At 39.9% G+C, this 15574-nt stretch overlaps 1 protein-coding gene across 1 annotated transcript in view; it reads right to left on the minus strand.

Annotated features, from left to right (window-relative positions):
* Positions 1-15574, minus strand: part of SVEP1 (sushi, von Willebrand factor type A, EGF and pentraxin domain containing 1) — a 212502-nt gene that overhangs the window by 153577 nt on the left and 43351 nt on the right. Inside the window, exon 3 of the mRNA XM_006886929.1 lies at positions 12517-12693. Within this exon, the coding sequence (XP_006886991.1) occupies positions 12517-12693 (177 nt within the window). The remainder of the gene's footprint in view (positions 1-12516; positions 12694-15574) is intronic.

Consider the following 15574-nt stretch of genomic DNA (forward strand, 5'->3'; position numbering starts at 1 on the left):
TGAATGCTTTAAAGAAAAAAAAAATCCATAATAACCTGGGATACTGTGTCGTGCACAGCTGCACGAATAAGAACACTGCTATAAACATCCATATGATCAAATAACTTTAAACACATACACTCTACCATGGGTTGTAGAAATAAATTTGGACATAGTCTTAGTAACTAGATAACATGAAAGAGATAAATGTGTGATTAGCCACTTCCTATTGTTGAACTCTGCCTTCCAGATGGCTTACTTTGATTCTAAGCCAGTGCTTCTGAGGGTCAGGAGACTTATTCACCTTCACTTCTCCATAAAAGGAATGGAAATTTCCCAGGGAGATGGGAACCAAGCCGCGTTTCCATATGCTGTGTTCTAAAAGCTAAGCATGTTGCTTGCTCTGTTTATTTACTCATTCATTCATTCACCTATAATTTATTAATGATTACTCAAGACTAAGTGCTGGGTAGCAGAGGGTATAACAAATGAAAGATACTAATCTTCTTCTAAAAGAATATGAAATATGAGTGGAGAAAAACCTGCAAATAATCATACTATCATGTGGTATGAACTGAATTTCATAGAACTATCTTACAGGGGGGGAAAATCTCAGTCTGTGTCAGGATGATGAATCTATGGAAAAGAGTTCAGAAGAAATAGTGTTTTATAGAAGTGAGTTTGTCATGAATCCTGAAACACTGGTAAGAATAGAATAGACAGACAAGTTATGGGATATTCTAGGCTAAGATGATCAAAGGGTCGATAGATAGAGCTCTGAAAGGACATGAGGTATGTGAGGAGGTTAGAGGTATAAGGTGCTATAAAGTTCATACTCAAGAGATAAACCCAATCCTAGTCAAATCCCATCTTTGATATTTCTTCCAAAACCTTTTTAAAGAGGCATAGTACTATTTTTAAAATCCAACTTTAGAACATTAATTTTGCTTACTAATAAAGAACAGAGTCTTTCCATTTTGGCATTATCGACATGTGGAATTTACAGGGGGCTGCCCTGTGTATTACTGCAGGATGTTTAACAGCATTCCTAGGCTCTAACCATTGAATGCCAATAGTTTTGTTACCTTTTAACAACCAAAATGGTCTCAGGACATTGCCAATTGTCTCCGGGTGGGGGAGGGGGGTAAAACTGTTCCTTGTTGAGAACCACTGCTACAGGTAATAATTCCTACTTATCCAGCACTGACTATGCCAACCCTTGTGGTAACTTTTTTACAAGCATTCTCCCTCCTAATTGTTTCAACAATCCTGCGGAATAACAATCTATTATTTATTATTAACCCCGTTTTACAGAACAAGAAACTGAGGCCCATAGAGGGCCAATAGTTTGCCCAGAAAACATAATTCATAAGTAAGAAAGCCATGATTCATGCCTTGGATTCATTTCACCAACTATTATCAACTATTTATGAACACTCTTATGTAAGGACTGGATCATCTGTGTCTTGGCATCACGGAGGCAAACCACGATTTCACTGATTTGGAATGAACAATTTTGGCCTGATTTCATCTAGTTTGAGCTATGATTTTTCAAATGGTTAACAATACCAAACCTGACTAATCACCTACCATTTAGTGAGGATGTACTTGCACAGACCTCATAGAATCTAACACTGGGAATACTGAGCAACAACATGGAAGCATCTGGCTTCCTTTCATATGGATGTTGTAGTTGTTATGTGCCATCGAGTCACTTGTGGCTCATAGCAACCCTATGTATAAGAGCCCTGAACCCTGCTCTATCCTGTGACAACCTCACTGTCTCTGCCATATCCACTCCCATTATCCCAATCACTGAATCGATCCATCTCATTGAGGGTCTTCCTCTCCAATATCTCTAGATCATTTCCTTGAAGGCTAATGCTTGTGTAATGCTGTAGGTGGATTATAAGAACAGAAATGCTATGAAGACTTGATACTGTTGTTGTTATGTGCAGTCTACTCATTATGCAAACTTCTCAAGTTTTCTAAACCTCAGTTGTTGTTTTGTTTGTTTGTTTTGCAAATAATGATGATACATTTGCAAAGCTTTGCAGGAGGATATATGCATTTAGATCTTAAGTGGATCAATTCTGAGGACCTCAATATTCATCAAACTCAAAAACTCAAACTCATTGCCATTGAGTCGAAAGTACAAGTCACACAGGAAAAGCCTGTCCACCTTTCTCCGTTGGAGCTGCTGGTGGATTTGAACTGTCAGAAGAAGTGTGGCCTTTGGTTAGTATCACAGCTAGCAGAGTTCGTTCAACATGCAGATGGACTCTTAACTAAGATGATCTACCCGAAATAATACATTGTGGCCTAGTGGGTAAGGAATTCCACTATCAACTAAAAAGGCTGGTGGTTCAATTCCAACAGGGAGAAAGATGGGCAGGGCAATCACCACCAGTGCAGTTAACAGCTTCTGAGAACTTGCTGGAGGGTCAGCTATGAGTCGATTCTGACTCTATGGTAATGAGTGAGTGAGTGACTATCACAGTTAGTAAAACAGTTTGCAGTTAGTTTACTTTTGTTTCCTTTTAAAAAAACCAGTGTACTTTTCACTCCTAAGTTTTACTAAGGTACATTACCCTAATGAGAAAGATCATCACAATTAAAAATCTTGGTATCTAAAACTCTTGGTATCTATTTTTTTAAATTGTGATTTTAGTGAAAATTTACAATGAAATTGGTTTTTCATTCATTTTTTCAAACACATTTCTTACCCACCCCCAATGCAATTTATAATGCAAATCCTATTCCAGATTGTCAATGGCCATACACATAATGTCTAATCATTCCTTTCGGATTGCCTTTCTTTTCATTCATTCCTGTGTTCATTATCTGTCCATCCTTTTCCTGCTCCCCTCACCCTCCTCCATCAGGCTTCTGAGGGGGTAAATCTTCATAGAAGAAGACTGCCCATCTTTCTCCTGTGGAGCCACTTATGGATTTGAACTACAGGCCTTTGTATAAGCAGCCTGCCACACCGCACATTATGCTGCCAAGGCTAGCAAACTCTTTGGTGTCCTTCCCAGAAATTGAGAAAGTAGATGAGAGCAGTGTTTGGGTAACAACTCTTCTCGTAAGTCAAAATGTTTCCAATTCTTCAGTTTCAAGAAAACTGAAAAAGGACTCAGGGGAATTGTCAGCTAATAAATCATTTAAAACACAAGTTTTGATGATAGATAACTGATGTTATTGTTGGCACACAACTCAGTAGAAACTAACATAAAAAATTGAGTGACACTGATTGAATACAATCCTCTCAATTATATCTATACATTCATAGGAAAAAGTTTTCAACATTAAAATCTATAAAAACAAAAACAGAAATAAAATTGACAAATGCTCTCTTATTCTAATAGAGAACAATATAAATCCATGGATACATAAGCTAATTAAATTTGTCTCTTAATGAAGTAAAATAATATTTTATTTTTATGTGTAGTTAGTACCAAGATTTATGTTTGACAAATTGCATATAAAACAATTTTACAATTAACCTAGAAGAAATTTTGTTCACAGGAAACTAAAAAATAATTTCAATTCATATCCACATTTTCATAGCAGAGAAGGACAATATTGTGACAAATAAATGATTTTATGACATAAAAATACATTATACTAAAAACTATTTTCCACATGGTGGAAATGGAATGGAAGAGAACTAGAAAGTGAGAAACCAAAGACATTTTGTGTTAAAAGGTTGCTGTTGTCTCATGCCATCAATTCTGGCTCATGGTGATACTCTGTGCTACAGAGTAATTAGTGTTTCATTTAATCATTCATACATATTTGGTTTCATAACAGTCATTAAAATATCCACCATGCAATGTAATCGTACCTATATCACTTCCTCCATATAATTCTAACTTCCATTAAATCTTCAGTCCTACCTTTTCCGGACTTCAGGGTTTATTGTTGGGCAAATGCTTCTTTTTGGTCTTAAATGCTTATATACATGTTTCAAGGAATGCCCAGTTTTGGGAGGGTAACATCATGCGTGGGATGGTGGAGGGAGAGTGAAAGAGAGGAAGACCCTCAATGAGATGGATCGATTCAGTGACTAGGGTAATGAGGGTAGGTGTGTCAGAGACAAAAAGGTTAGCACAGGATAGAGCAGGGTTCAGAGCTGTTTGTACATAGGGTCACTATGATTCGCAAGCAATTCAAAGGCACATAACAGCAACAATAAGCTTATAATGGCCGGGCTATCCTAAAGGAGTAAGCGCTGCCTGGTAACCTTCTAGGCCTGTTTAGTGTCTGGCTGAAGGCTGAGCAGCAGGGTAAGTTTTATTCCAGGTTTGAAAGGTGACTAGGAGCTATGGTCCCAAGGGTTCCACCAGCCTTTGTTGAACCAGTAATTCTATCCAAGACACTGACAGATCACATAAAAGAATGGAGAATTTTCAAGATCTGACATTTTGGAAGCATACAGTCAGGTTTATTTCCCAAGATCCCACTGGGTGGATTAAAGTACTAGCTTTTTAGTTAGTAACTGAAAACTTAACTGTCTGTGACATACAATTAAATCAATAGCTTCATTTTAAAATATTGTTATGGGTTGAATTTTGCCTCCCTTTGCCCTAAAGATAAGTTGAAGTTCTGTGTGACCTCGTTTGGAAACAGGTATTAGTTAAATAACACCTTAGAAGATGTTATTAAGTTAAACACGAAGTTATATCAAAGTAGATTCTAACCTAATCTGACTGGTGTCCTTATTTATTAAAAAGGAGACACAGAGAAATAATTGCCTGAGCTACTACTACAAGCTGGGAAAGACAAAAATCACCTCTTTCTAGAGCCTTCAGAGAGAACACAGACCAGTCAACACCCTGAATTTAGATTACGAGCCTTCAGAACTGTTAGACAGTATATTTCTGTTCTCATAAGCTACCCATTTAATGATATTTTATTACAGCAACCTCAGGAAATGAATAAACTATTCTAGAAATATCATCTTTTGAAACTGTAAAGAAAAATCTTAAATGACTACTTAAAAATCAACAAGGGCAGAGGTATAAAATCCACTTAATGGGAAAAGAAAATCTTTTCAGTAAATAGTGCTGGGAAAATTGGATTTCTGCATTAGAAAAATGAAACAGGATCCATGCCTCACACTACATACCAATCAAATTCGAAATGGACTAAGGACTTAAATGTGAAAACAAAACAAAAAAAATTCCTCGTTTGGGGCAACACTGTCAGGCTAAGCTTTCAACAAGAGATTATTTAATATCAAAAGCAGCAAACAGCAAAAGACAAAAAAATAAGGCTTCCTAAAAATGAAAAGGGGTTTTTAGCCATCAAAAAACTTCACCAAATAAATAAGAAATCCAGGTACGTGGAAGAATATCTTCAGAAATAGTATATCTGGCAAAAATTGAATAAGCAAAATACATATAAAACTTTGACAATTTAACTAAAAGGGCAAATAATCAGATAATAAAATAGACAAAAGACTTAAATAGACATTTCATTAAAGACAAGATTCAAGTAGACACTGAATACATGTAAAGATGCTCTATGTCCTTAGCCGTCAGAGAGATGTAAATCAAAACCATAATCAGATAACCATTTCCCTCACACTACGACAGTCAAGGTTTTCAGAGGCTATAAATTTCATAGGAGGAGAATGCCTATCTTTCTCTTGGAGCTGATGGTAGATTTGAACTGCATGCTTCTGGGTTAGCAGCACAACTCCATACCACTAAGCTACCAGAGCTCCCTAGAAAAATGCACTATCAGTGCTAAATACTCAATAGAAAACTGGACGAATCAGCCTGATCAAGGCAACAGTTACCCATCATTAAATTGATAGGAACCAGGCTCAATATGCTAGCAATGTCTCCTTATAAAAAGCAAATAAAAATGCATTTCACAAATTCCTAAAACCTTACAAATCCCATTATTAGTCATTGTTGGAGGATTTAAAAAAAAACAAAACAAAAAACAGAAAACACACACAAAACACTAACTAAGTGCTTGTTCAGAAATTAAGATTACAAAATGTTTTGGTTTCTATTCAAGCATTTCTAGAGTTTTTTCAACTTTCTCTTTTCAAAGGAGTGATACAACTTTTTTTAGACAGAAAAATATGTTTGTGGGAGGCAGAGTCAGGATAGGGTTGTTTACAAACATTTACATGTATAATCAGACCCTTAAAGAGAGGGATTGAAATTGGTGCAACAATGGGCATAAGGATCACCGCAGTCACTGCAGACTGATTGCAAGGATGGTAGGGGAACAGGCAAGGTTTCAATGTGTTGCACGTAAGGGTTGGTGAAAGAGGAAGACCTACAACAAGATGAATTAAAACCAGGACTACAACAATGCATGATGGCTCTGGTTACAATGCATGGAATAGAGTGATGTTCCGATCTATTGCTCATAGGATTATTATGAGTTATAGTTGGCACAATGTCACCTACTAACAGCAACAACAACACAAGTTGGAGGTGATATGATGGCATCTAATACCAAGAAGATAGAGACAGAGATAGAGATAGAGATCTATCTATCTATCTATCTATCTATCTATCTATCTATCTATCTATCTATCTATAATGTAGCTGGAGTCTTGACTCAGGTTAGCTAGCACTCATTCTTGGTTTTCGTCCAGTTATAATTTTCAACTTGCTAATCATTCCAGACTCACTGAAATGAAACCAACTCTGCAACAGAGTAGTGTCCTTAGGATGCCTATTGTCCCTTAGATCCCATCAGGGGAGACTCAGAACAGCTGCAGCTGCTTGGAGTTACAACATGCATTATTATCCACAACTGATTTGATGGTCTAGTTATCTTAAAATGACCAATCTACTAAATCAACCGTACACTTTAACTGGATTACTGTTTACATCTCTATATATCCGTATCTATTTATCTATATTCTCTTTGGCAGCACATATACTAAAATTAGAACAGTACAGAGAAGACTAGCATGACCCATAAGCAATAAGGCATGCAAATTTGTGAAAATATATATATATATATATACACAGAGAGAGAGAGAGAGAGAGAGAGAGAATGAATGAGAATATTTTCCAGGTATGAGGTATGAACAAAAGACCTGAGTACTTGTATAACTTTCATCCTTTTTCCAGGTTCATAGGGTTTCCAGAGGCAAGCTATTTCAGAAGTGGATGCCACTCCTGCTTCCAAGCTTGTTTTAATCAGGGAGCTTCACCAAATACTGTCCACCATGGGCAACCATTATCACATTTGACTCATCTGTGTCACATCACGGCAACCATGATTTATCTCTGGACAGCAAACGGACAGACCATTGTCGTAGAAGAGTGCTAAATATCCCATGGACTGCTAAAAGCACAAACAGACTGTCCAGAAGGAAGTGCAATGAGTGCATATTGTCAGAAGGGGTCTGTCAGTTTTTGGCAAAAGGCGTCATGCTGGGAAAGGTGGAGGAACAGAAGAGGAAGACAATCAAAGAGATGGATTGACACAGTGACTGCAGCTAGTGGCTTTGACCATGGCAAATGTTATGAGGATGGCACAGGACAGGGCAAGGTTCAGATCTGTTGTTCATAGGGTCACTATGAGTTGACTTGATGGCATCGAACAAAACTAGCAAGACTTATTTATTTTTTTAAAAATTATCATCCTCATCACCATTGTCGTCCTAGTGACTATGTCGAAGGTGCAGGGTAAATAAAGTAACACTAGTGGCAGAGCGGGGAATGAAAGGAACACTTTCTTCAGTAGCCTGCAGAGTTTTGCTTAGGCCTACTACTGCTTTTTTACTTGACTACTAAGAATTCGGAAAAGACATTTTATCAATTATTTTAGTCAAATAATTAATAGTAGTATTAGAACTCTGTGACTGGGTTTCTGAGTTCCCAAGATATTTACAGAAAATGAAAGTCAATTATGTATTTTTTAAATATCTTGAGTTTTATAAAGCATTGATTTATGATGAGAGAGAAGTACTGATATATGAATGTTCTGACCTCTGTTCATGATTCCCCAAAGTACAATGAAGAATAAAAAGAAAAGAGGGAAAAGGATAAGAGACTTTGGTTGCAGCTTGAAAGGAGTGTGTGTGTGTGTGTGTGTGTGTGAGTGTGTGTGTAAGCCTATTTTACAGAAGAAACTAACAACCAAACCATGTATGTCTAAAGATACACAGTTTGTAGCTTACAGATTAGATTCTAGTCTGATCATTTTGTAATTTTAAATACAATTTTGAGCACAGTTTGGTGTCTATGGCATCTAGAAAGCAGTATGTATAAGGAATTACTTTTAAAAAGGAAAAATAGGCAATCTGGCACTTCCTCAGAAAGCTGAATACAGATATTCCATATGACCCAGCTATTCCACTGCTTGAAATACACCCCGAAAAAATGAGAACTGAGGCACAAACAGAGATGTGTAGATGAACGTTCATAGCAGCGTTATTCACCATCACAAGAACACAGAAACAGCCAGATGTCCAACCACAAACGAATGGATTGAGAAATTATGGTACATTCACACAATAGAGTACTACAGAGTACACAGGAGCAAATTTTTATAAATTTTTGTAAATGAGTACCTAACTTGAGAGAGACTGGAGAGCATTAAGCTGAGTGAACTAACTCAGCCCCATTAGGATAAAAACGGCATAAAGCCATTATTGTAGAATGAATATGAGGATTCAAGGGAGGGGGAGAATGTGGAAGCAGAGGGGTGAGGATCGGGGAGTTACTGATAGGGTCATTTGAAGGGTAAGAGTGGGGGTGAAGGAAATGAAAATGATCTGGTGAAAAAACAATGTATTTGAACTTTGTAAATAAACCAGTATTTAAAAAAGAAAGAAAAAAAAAACCAAGAAAAAGAAGTGGTTTCAAATCTTAATAACAGAAGACTCAAAGAAAAGGGTCCTGGGTCGCCATCTTACGTTCTTCAAAATATTACTCTTTCCTTAGGCCTCAATTTCCTTTTACATAGAACAGACAATCTCTAAGATTCCTCTTGGCTTTAAAAAGAAATGATTTGCTTTTCAAAGGCATTGCTTCTTTAGCGAGGATAAATACTCAGAATTCCAAACTTTCAGAATGAAAACTAGCATCCCCTCCTGGAGCAATAACATAGCTGGAGTCAAGACTAAAGTGTGCCTGGTCAGACCCAGGGTATTTTCCATTGATTCCTATGCATCTGAATGTTGGACAGTGAATAAGGATGACAGAAGAATCAACGTCTCTGAACTGTGGTGTTGGAGTAATGAATATCCCATGGACTGCCAAAGAACAAATGTCTTGGAGAAAGTGCACTTTGGAGGCAAAGACGGTGAAACTTTGTTTTACATATTTACATATTACATATTAGGAGGGGCAAGTCCTTGGAAAAATGCATTATGCTGGGAAAGGTGAAGATCAGAGAAAGAGAGGAAGGTCCTCCAAAAACAGGATCAATGCAATTACTGTAAAAATGGACTTGAGTGTATCATAGATTGCGAGGGTGGTGTAAGACAGGGCAATGTTCAGACCTATTGGTCACAGGGTCACTATGAGTCAGAGTAGCGTTAATGGCACCTAACAATATCAGCATCTTAGTTTGGTTTTCTCTGGGTACCATACCATGTACCATTTCCATAGCACATATATCACAGTCTGTAAATACACATTCATTTGTGTGGTTATATTGCAAATTCCAAGGAAGTTTACTCACCATTGAATCTCTCCAGGTTTTCAGTTGTAGATTATCTAAAGTTCTTTCTTTGTTGATTTTTGGACAAAAAGAGTCTGGTAATGAACCTTTTGTATCATAAAAATATTAATTTATCCATTTTCCTCTTGTTGTTGTTATATACCATGAAATCACCTGTGACTCATAGTGACCTTATATACAAGAACACTAAACCCTGCTCTGTCCGGTGCCAATCTCACTGTCTCCGACACACCTACACTATTATCCTAGTCACTGAATCAATCCACCTCCCAGAGGATCTTCCTCACTTGCTCTGTCCCTTTACCCGACCAAGCATGACATCCCTTTCTAAGGATTGGTCCCTCCTTGCAACATGTCCAAAGAATGTCAGACAAAGCTTCAGAATCCTTGCCTCCAAGGAGCAGCCTGGTTTAACCTTCTCTAGGACAAACCTAACCGACAACCCTATTTTCCTCTTAGCATTAGGTCATTAAGCTAGAGAAGTCAATGATAGTTGACTAGTCAAGTACTCAGTCACAGTGCACACATGCACATCAATGCTATTTTTCCTATTGTCTCAGACACAAATAATGAAAATAACAACCTAAACACTTGCATTGCTGGAACTACATCTAATTTAAATCTGTGTTTAAGAATTAAATGTCAATTTGCCAATTTAAGGGATGGGACAGATAAACAAACTAGCCCTTTTGTGCTTGATGTTCCTGGGGAGAACCAGCATCAAAAGGTCCTCTTTTCCTCCAACAGTGCTCAAAGGACAGGCACATTCAACCTTGCACATTTCATCCACTGCTGTGCCTTCTGGTCTGGAGAATGTACTTCCTGTAACAGCCACGGTAGTTTGCGTAAATGGAAACAGTGGGACTGTGAACTACTCTTTCTTCCCTCAGCTTATCCCCTGAGATGCAAGATTAATAGTGGCATGGAGCAGTGGGGGCACAGCACAGTGTGGCTGAGGCTGTGGGCTGCCACATGGCAGTGGGTTACTGGCAAGGAACAGCTCAGTCTAAGACCACATGGGAACCAGACATGCTGACTACAGCGTGGAGCAAAGAAATGGAGAGCTTCTGCCTGTGCTTGGAGGGTCAGGATGGAGGTGTGAGGGAGGGGGTGCAGGGGAGAGCGCCAAGCTGGGCTGCTGATGAGACTGTGGGAAGAGTCAAGGCGAGGGGGAAACAAGGAGAGGCATTTTGCCAACTCCAAGGCAGTTGGACTGATTCCCCACCCGCCCTTTTCTGCATAAGTGAGAAAGCCTGCTGGCGAGGCAGGAGCTCAGCCAAGAACAGAGTGCTTCTGCTGGGTGAGCATGGATGGTCAGACCCAGGAAGGGTTGTGTCTGTCAGCTGGGATCAGAGCCCAGTGGGGGAAGGGAGGTGAGGACCAAGAAGAAAACAAGAGAGAAAGAATACACAAGGGGAAATATCTCAGAAGGAAGAGGAGACAGGAGGGACAGAAAGCATGAGAGACAGAAAGAGGCACCTTTCAGTGCCTAGGTAAGCAGGCTTACCTACAGCTGTCAGCTCAAAGTAACGCTTATGACAAACAACCAATACAAGACCACATGGTACAGCATAAAATAAACCTACTGCTGCTAGATTTTCCAATTAAGTGTTAATTTCCATGGGGATGCAATTACCCAAAACAGAGAATCACAGAAGAGCTGTGAATATGAAAAACATGTTGCTTTTTAGGTAAAAACAACAAATGAGCTAGAAAAATGCTGCCAAACACAGGAAAGCTACATTCTACTTGTAAATATTAGGCCTGTCCTAAATGATAATGCAGACCACAAGGATTCTAAAGAGTTAGTCTTCCTTTTCCAATAAAATAATGAAAAAGAAAATGCACCAATATCCCTCCTCTGGAACTTCCGGAGCAAAGACGCAAAGGTCATTAAGGGAAAATCATGACGAGGCTTAGAGAACTTTTTGTGGCTCCTTTGTGGAGACTTTTGAGAGTCCAAAGACAATCAAATGAATGGTGTACTTTTTGTGATCTCATAAACCACATATGGCTTGGGTTCTGGAAATCCACTGGCTTTAATTTCACAGGGAGAGTAGGGCCTACTTTGGCTTGAGAGAGGGCTTTGGTGAATCAGGGCTAGACCTTACTCCTCCATGTAAGGGACTTGGGTTCAATTCTCACCCATCACACCTGCCTCCAGACAAGCCACCACCTGGCTGTGCCACTGGAAGTTTCTATGATGCTGGACAGGTTTCAGTGGAATTTACCAACAAAGATCTCAACCAGTGAAAACTCTACAGAAGACCACAATCTGATCTTCAATGGCCGTCATGAGGATGGAGCAAGACTGGACAGTGTCTTGTCCTGTTTCCATGAGTCGTGGCCAACTAACAACAGCTATCAGCAAGAAGTGTGAGAGGGTAGATTTGGCAAATCTGTCAGATTGATTAGAAAGGAGTCTCCGTATCTTTCTCCTTTCTGTTCTGAACCTGCATTTATAAGCTCGCATTCTTCCTGTTGGATCACAGTTGCCACCACGTGAATAAGTCCTCATAAACCTGATGGAAGATGAGAAGCCACACAGAGGACAGTTCAGTTGCCCAAGGCAAAGCTAATTTAGACCAGATTACAGGCAGCTGTAATTGTAAGAACTGTAATTGTAAACTTGCAAGAGAAGCCAAGTAAACTCAGAAGAGCAACCAATCCAGCATACTCAACTCAAAATCCAAAGCTGGCTGCAAGTTCGTGGGCCTTTACAATTCAGACAAAAGGGCTGCCCAGCCGAGTCACAGACTCATGAACAATAATAAACTTGTTTGAAACCATTGAATGCAGGGGTCATTTGTTACACAGCAAGACATAAATGACACAATTACATTTACATACAGATTGGAGACTCACCTGTACATTCATATTGCAGTCCTTTTCCGTAATACCCCTTTTCACAGATGCACTCAAATTGACCTGTGTGTGTCCCACATTTGCAGCTTGCCATTTGGTCACAGCAATCTTTGCCGGCTTCACAGAGATATGAGCAATGGGACATATCCTCTTGAATAAAGCTCCCAGAAGGCAGATCTACCAATGACATACAACAGAGAGCAATGAAAAAAAAATTAATGAGCAGCTGAATGTTAACACTGTCTGGTCTCCCAAATCTAGACATGGGATGGAGAAAATATCTTTTCACATCCATCTAATTCCCAACTGCTCCCCATCCCCACCCAAGTATGAATGTGTATGATTTGCACTAGCGCAGTCTGTGAATTAGTTTCAGCCAGTTAAAGCGCTTCAGTCTGGGACTTCACCCTAATTTCTCGGGGCCATGCAGGGTCAGGCAGAAATGAAATACTTCAGCAAGGACTCTCCAGATGCAGCAGGAAGTAATGCAGTCAGGTCCCAGGTCACTCCCCTGGCCTCCGCACCAGCACTGTTTCACTGCCTCGGAGTGAGGTCAGCCAGCCCAGCCAGATCTCCAAAATGCTTGTTCAAATTAGAACTAAAACCACAACCCTGACTGCTGTGAAAGGGTGTTGACCATCAGCTACTGACTTACGAATACATAATACTCTGTGTGTAGTGCTATGTTTACAGACTTTTAAAATAATAGCACCAGAGAAATGAAATGACAGAATCACGATCCATTTTATTTTCTGATTTTAAATAAATTATCACGTGTTAGTTAAATAGAGACTGTTCTGTTTACTGGAGTTAGGCTGAGAAGAGAGGCATGCTGGGAACTGAACAATTTATGCAGAGATATTCAGAAATATCCTTACCTTAACAGGGCAAGGAAAGGTTCCATATAAACAACAACAAAAAACCCAAACCCACTGCCCTAGAGTAAATTCTGACTGACTGTGGCCCACTAAGAAGAGCAGAACTGCTCCAGAGGATTATCATGGCTATAAAACTTTATGACAACAGACTTTCGCCTTTTGGATAGCAGCTGAATGTCATAGTCACAGCACTACCAAGTTCCTCAGGTTCAATATGTTGTTATATGCCATTGAGTAGCTTGTGACCCACAGTGACCCTAATACAGCAGCTCTGAACCACACCCTGCCCTGAGCCAGTCTCACTCATTCCAACACACCAATCCCCCTTGCCCCATTTACTGTATCAATCTATCTCATTCGGGGTCTTCCTCTCCTGCTCTGTCCCTCCACCGTTTCGAGCATGATGTCCTTCTCCAAGGACCGGTCCCTCCTGGCCACTTGCCAAAAGTATGTGAGATGGATCTTCAAAATCCTAGCCTCCAAAGAGAAACTTGGTTTCACCTTCTCCAAGACAGATCTATTTGTTTTTTTGCTGGTTCATGGTAAGTTCAAGACTCTTCTCCAGCACCACAATTCAAAAGCATCAATTCTTCTTCTGTAATCCTTAGTCAAGCTGACCCAAAATGTATGGCCCAGAATCTGGCAAATGGTAAGTGCATTTATTTTGTTGAAAGGGTTCAAGGTGAACTTAGTTCTAGTGCTGGATCCATGAGGTTTGGCTGAACATATTCGCAGACCCATGGAAGAACTGAATGATTTGTGTAAGACTCAGTAAGGCACAAGGGGTGCAGGTGAATACTTCTGAAGGACATTAATGATGGTCTCAACTCCTGGAACATCTGTCCCTGTACGTTATGGCTCTGAACACTTGTTGTTGTTGTTATGTGCCATCAAGTCACTTGCGACTCATAGCGACCCTATCTACAAGAGCCCTAAACGCCGTTCTATACTGTGCCAACCTCGCTGTCTCAAACACATTCATTCCCACCACTCCACTCACAGAATCGATCCATCTCATCAAGGGTCTTCCTCTCCTTTGCCGCCCCTTCACTCTGCCAAACATGATGTCCCTCTCCAAGGACCAGTCCCTCCTTGCAACATGCCCAAAGTATGTCAGATGAAGCTTCAGAATCCTTGACTCCAGGGAACATTCTGGCTTTCACCTTCTTCAGGACAAACCTGTTTGTTCTCCTAGCAGTCCATGGTATATTCAACACTCTTCTCCAGCACAACAGCTTAGAGGCATCAATTCTCTTTCTACCATCCCTATTCACTGTCCAACTCTCTGATGCACAGCACGTAACTGCAAAGATCAGGCGCACCTTAGTCTCCAGCCTGACATCATTGCACTTCAGTACTCTTGAGAGGTCCCTCACAGCTGACTTTCCCAATGCAATTCGTCTCCTGATTTCCTGGCTGCTGTTACCAAGAGTGTTGACTGTGGAACCAAGTAAACGAAAACTGTTAACTATCTCAATCTCTTCACCATCCATACTGATGCTGCCAATTGGCCCAGTGGTAAGAATCTTTGTTTTCTTGATATTGAGCTTCAATCCATATTGAAGACTGCAGTCCTTGACTTTCTGAACACTAGATAAAGGCAAAATACTGGGGAGATTCCAGCCCACAGGGAAAGTGACCAGAAAATCCAGGCACTCTATTACTGCTTATCCAACAGAGCATGCACTGCAACTGAATGCCCAGCACTGAGCTCAGAGGCATGGCTCTCAGGTTTACTTGGTAATGGAGCAAGTTCACTAATTCATAACTGCTGGTGAGAAAGAATCGACTCCTCTCTCACCCTTCAGTGGGTTTTCAGAAGCAGGAAGTCACACTGGGAGGAGATGGCTCATCTTCTTCCCAAGTATCGCTGGTGGATCTGAACCACCAGGTTCCGCCTTTGGATTAGCAGCACAACTCCCTACTGACTACGTCACCAGAGTTCCTCAGTGGAGAAAATGAGGGCAAAACAAAAACTGAACCAGGACTAGAACACTACCATTCAGGTCTGGGAGACAGAGGAGTGGACTAGATACATTTGGAGAAAATTGGGATTCCTTATCTTATGTCTATCAAGAATGGTCAGAAGCATGGGACAATCTTGAAACCAAGGATGGATCCATTCAAACTGAAAGTTACAAAACATAAAGGCAAGGGAAATGAGGCTCCCTTCCTTTTAA

Source organism: Elephantulus edwardii, unplaced genomic scaffold (assembly GCF_000299155.1).
Source record: "Elephantulus edwardii isolate Elephantulus edwardi_28Jun2011 unplaced genomic scaffold, EleEdw1.0 scaffold00052, whole genome shotgun sequence".
NCBI lineage: Eukaryota > Metazoa > Chordata > Mammalia > Macroscelidea > Macroscelididae > Elephantulus > Elephantulus edwardii.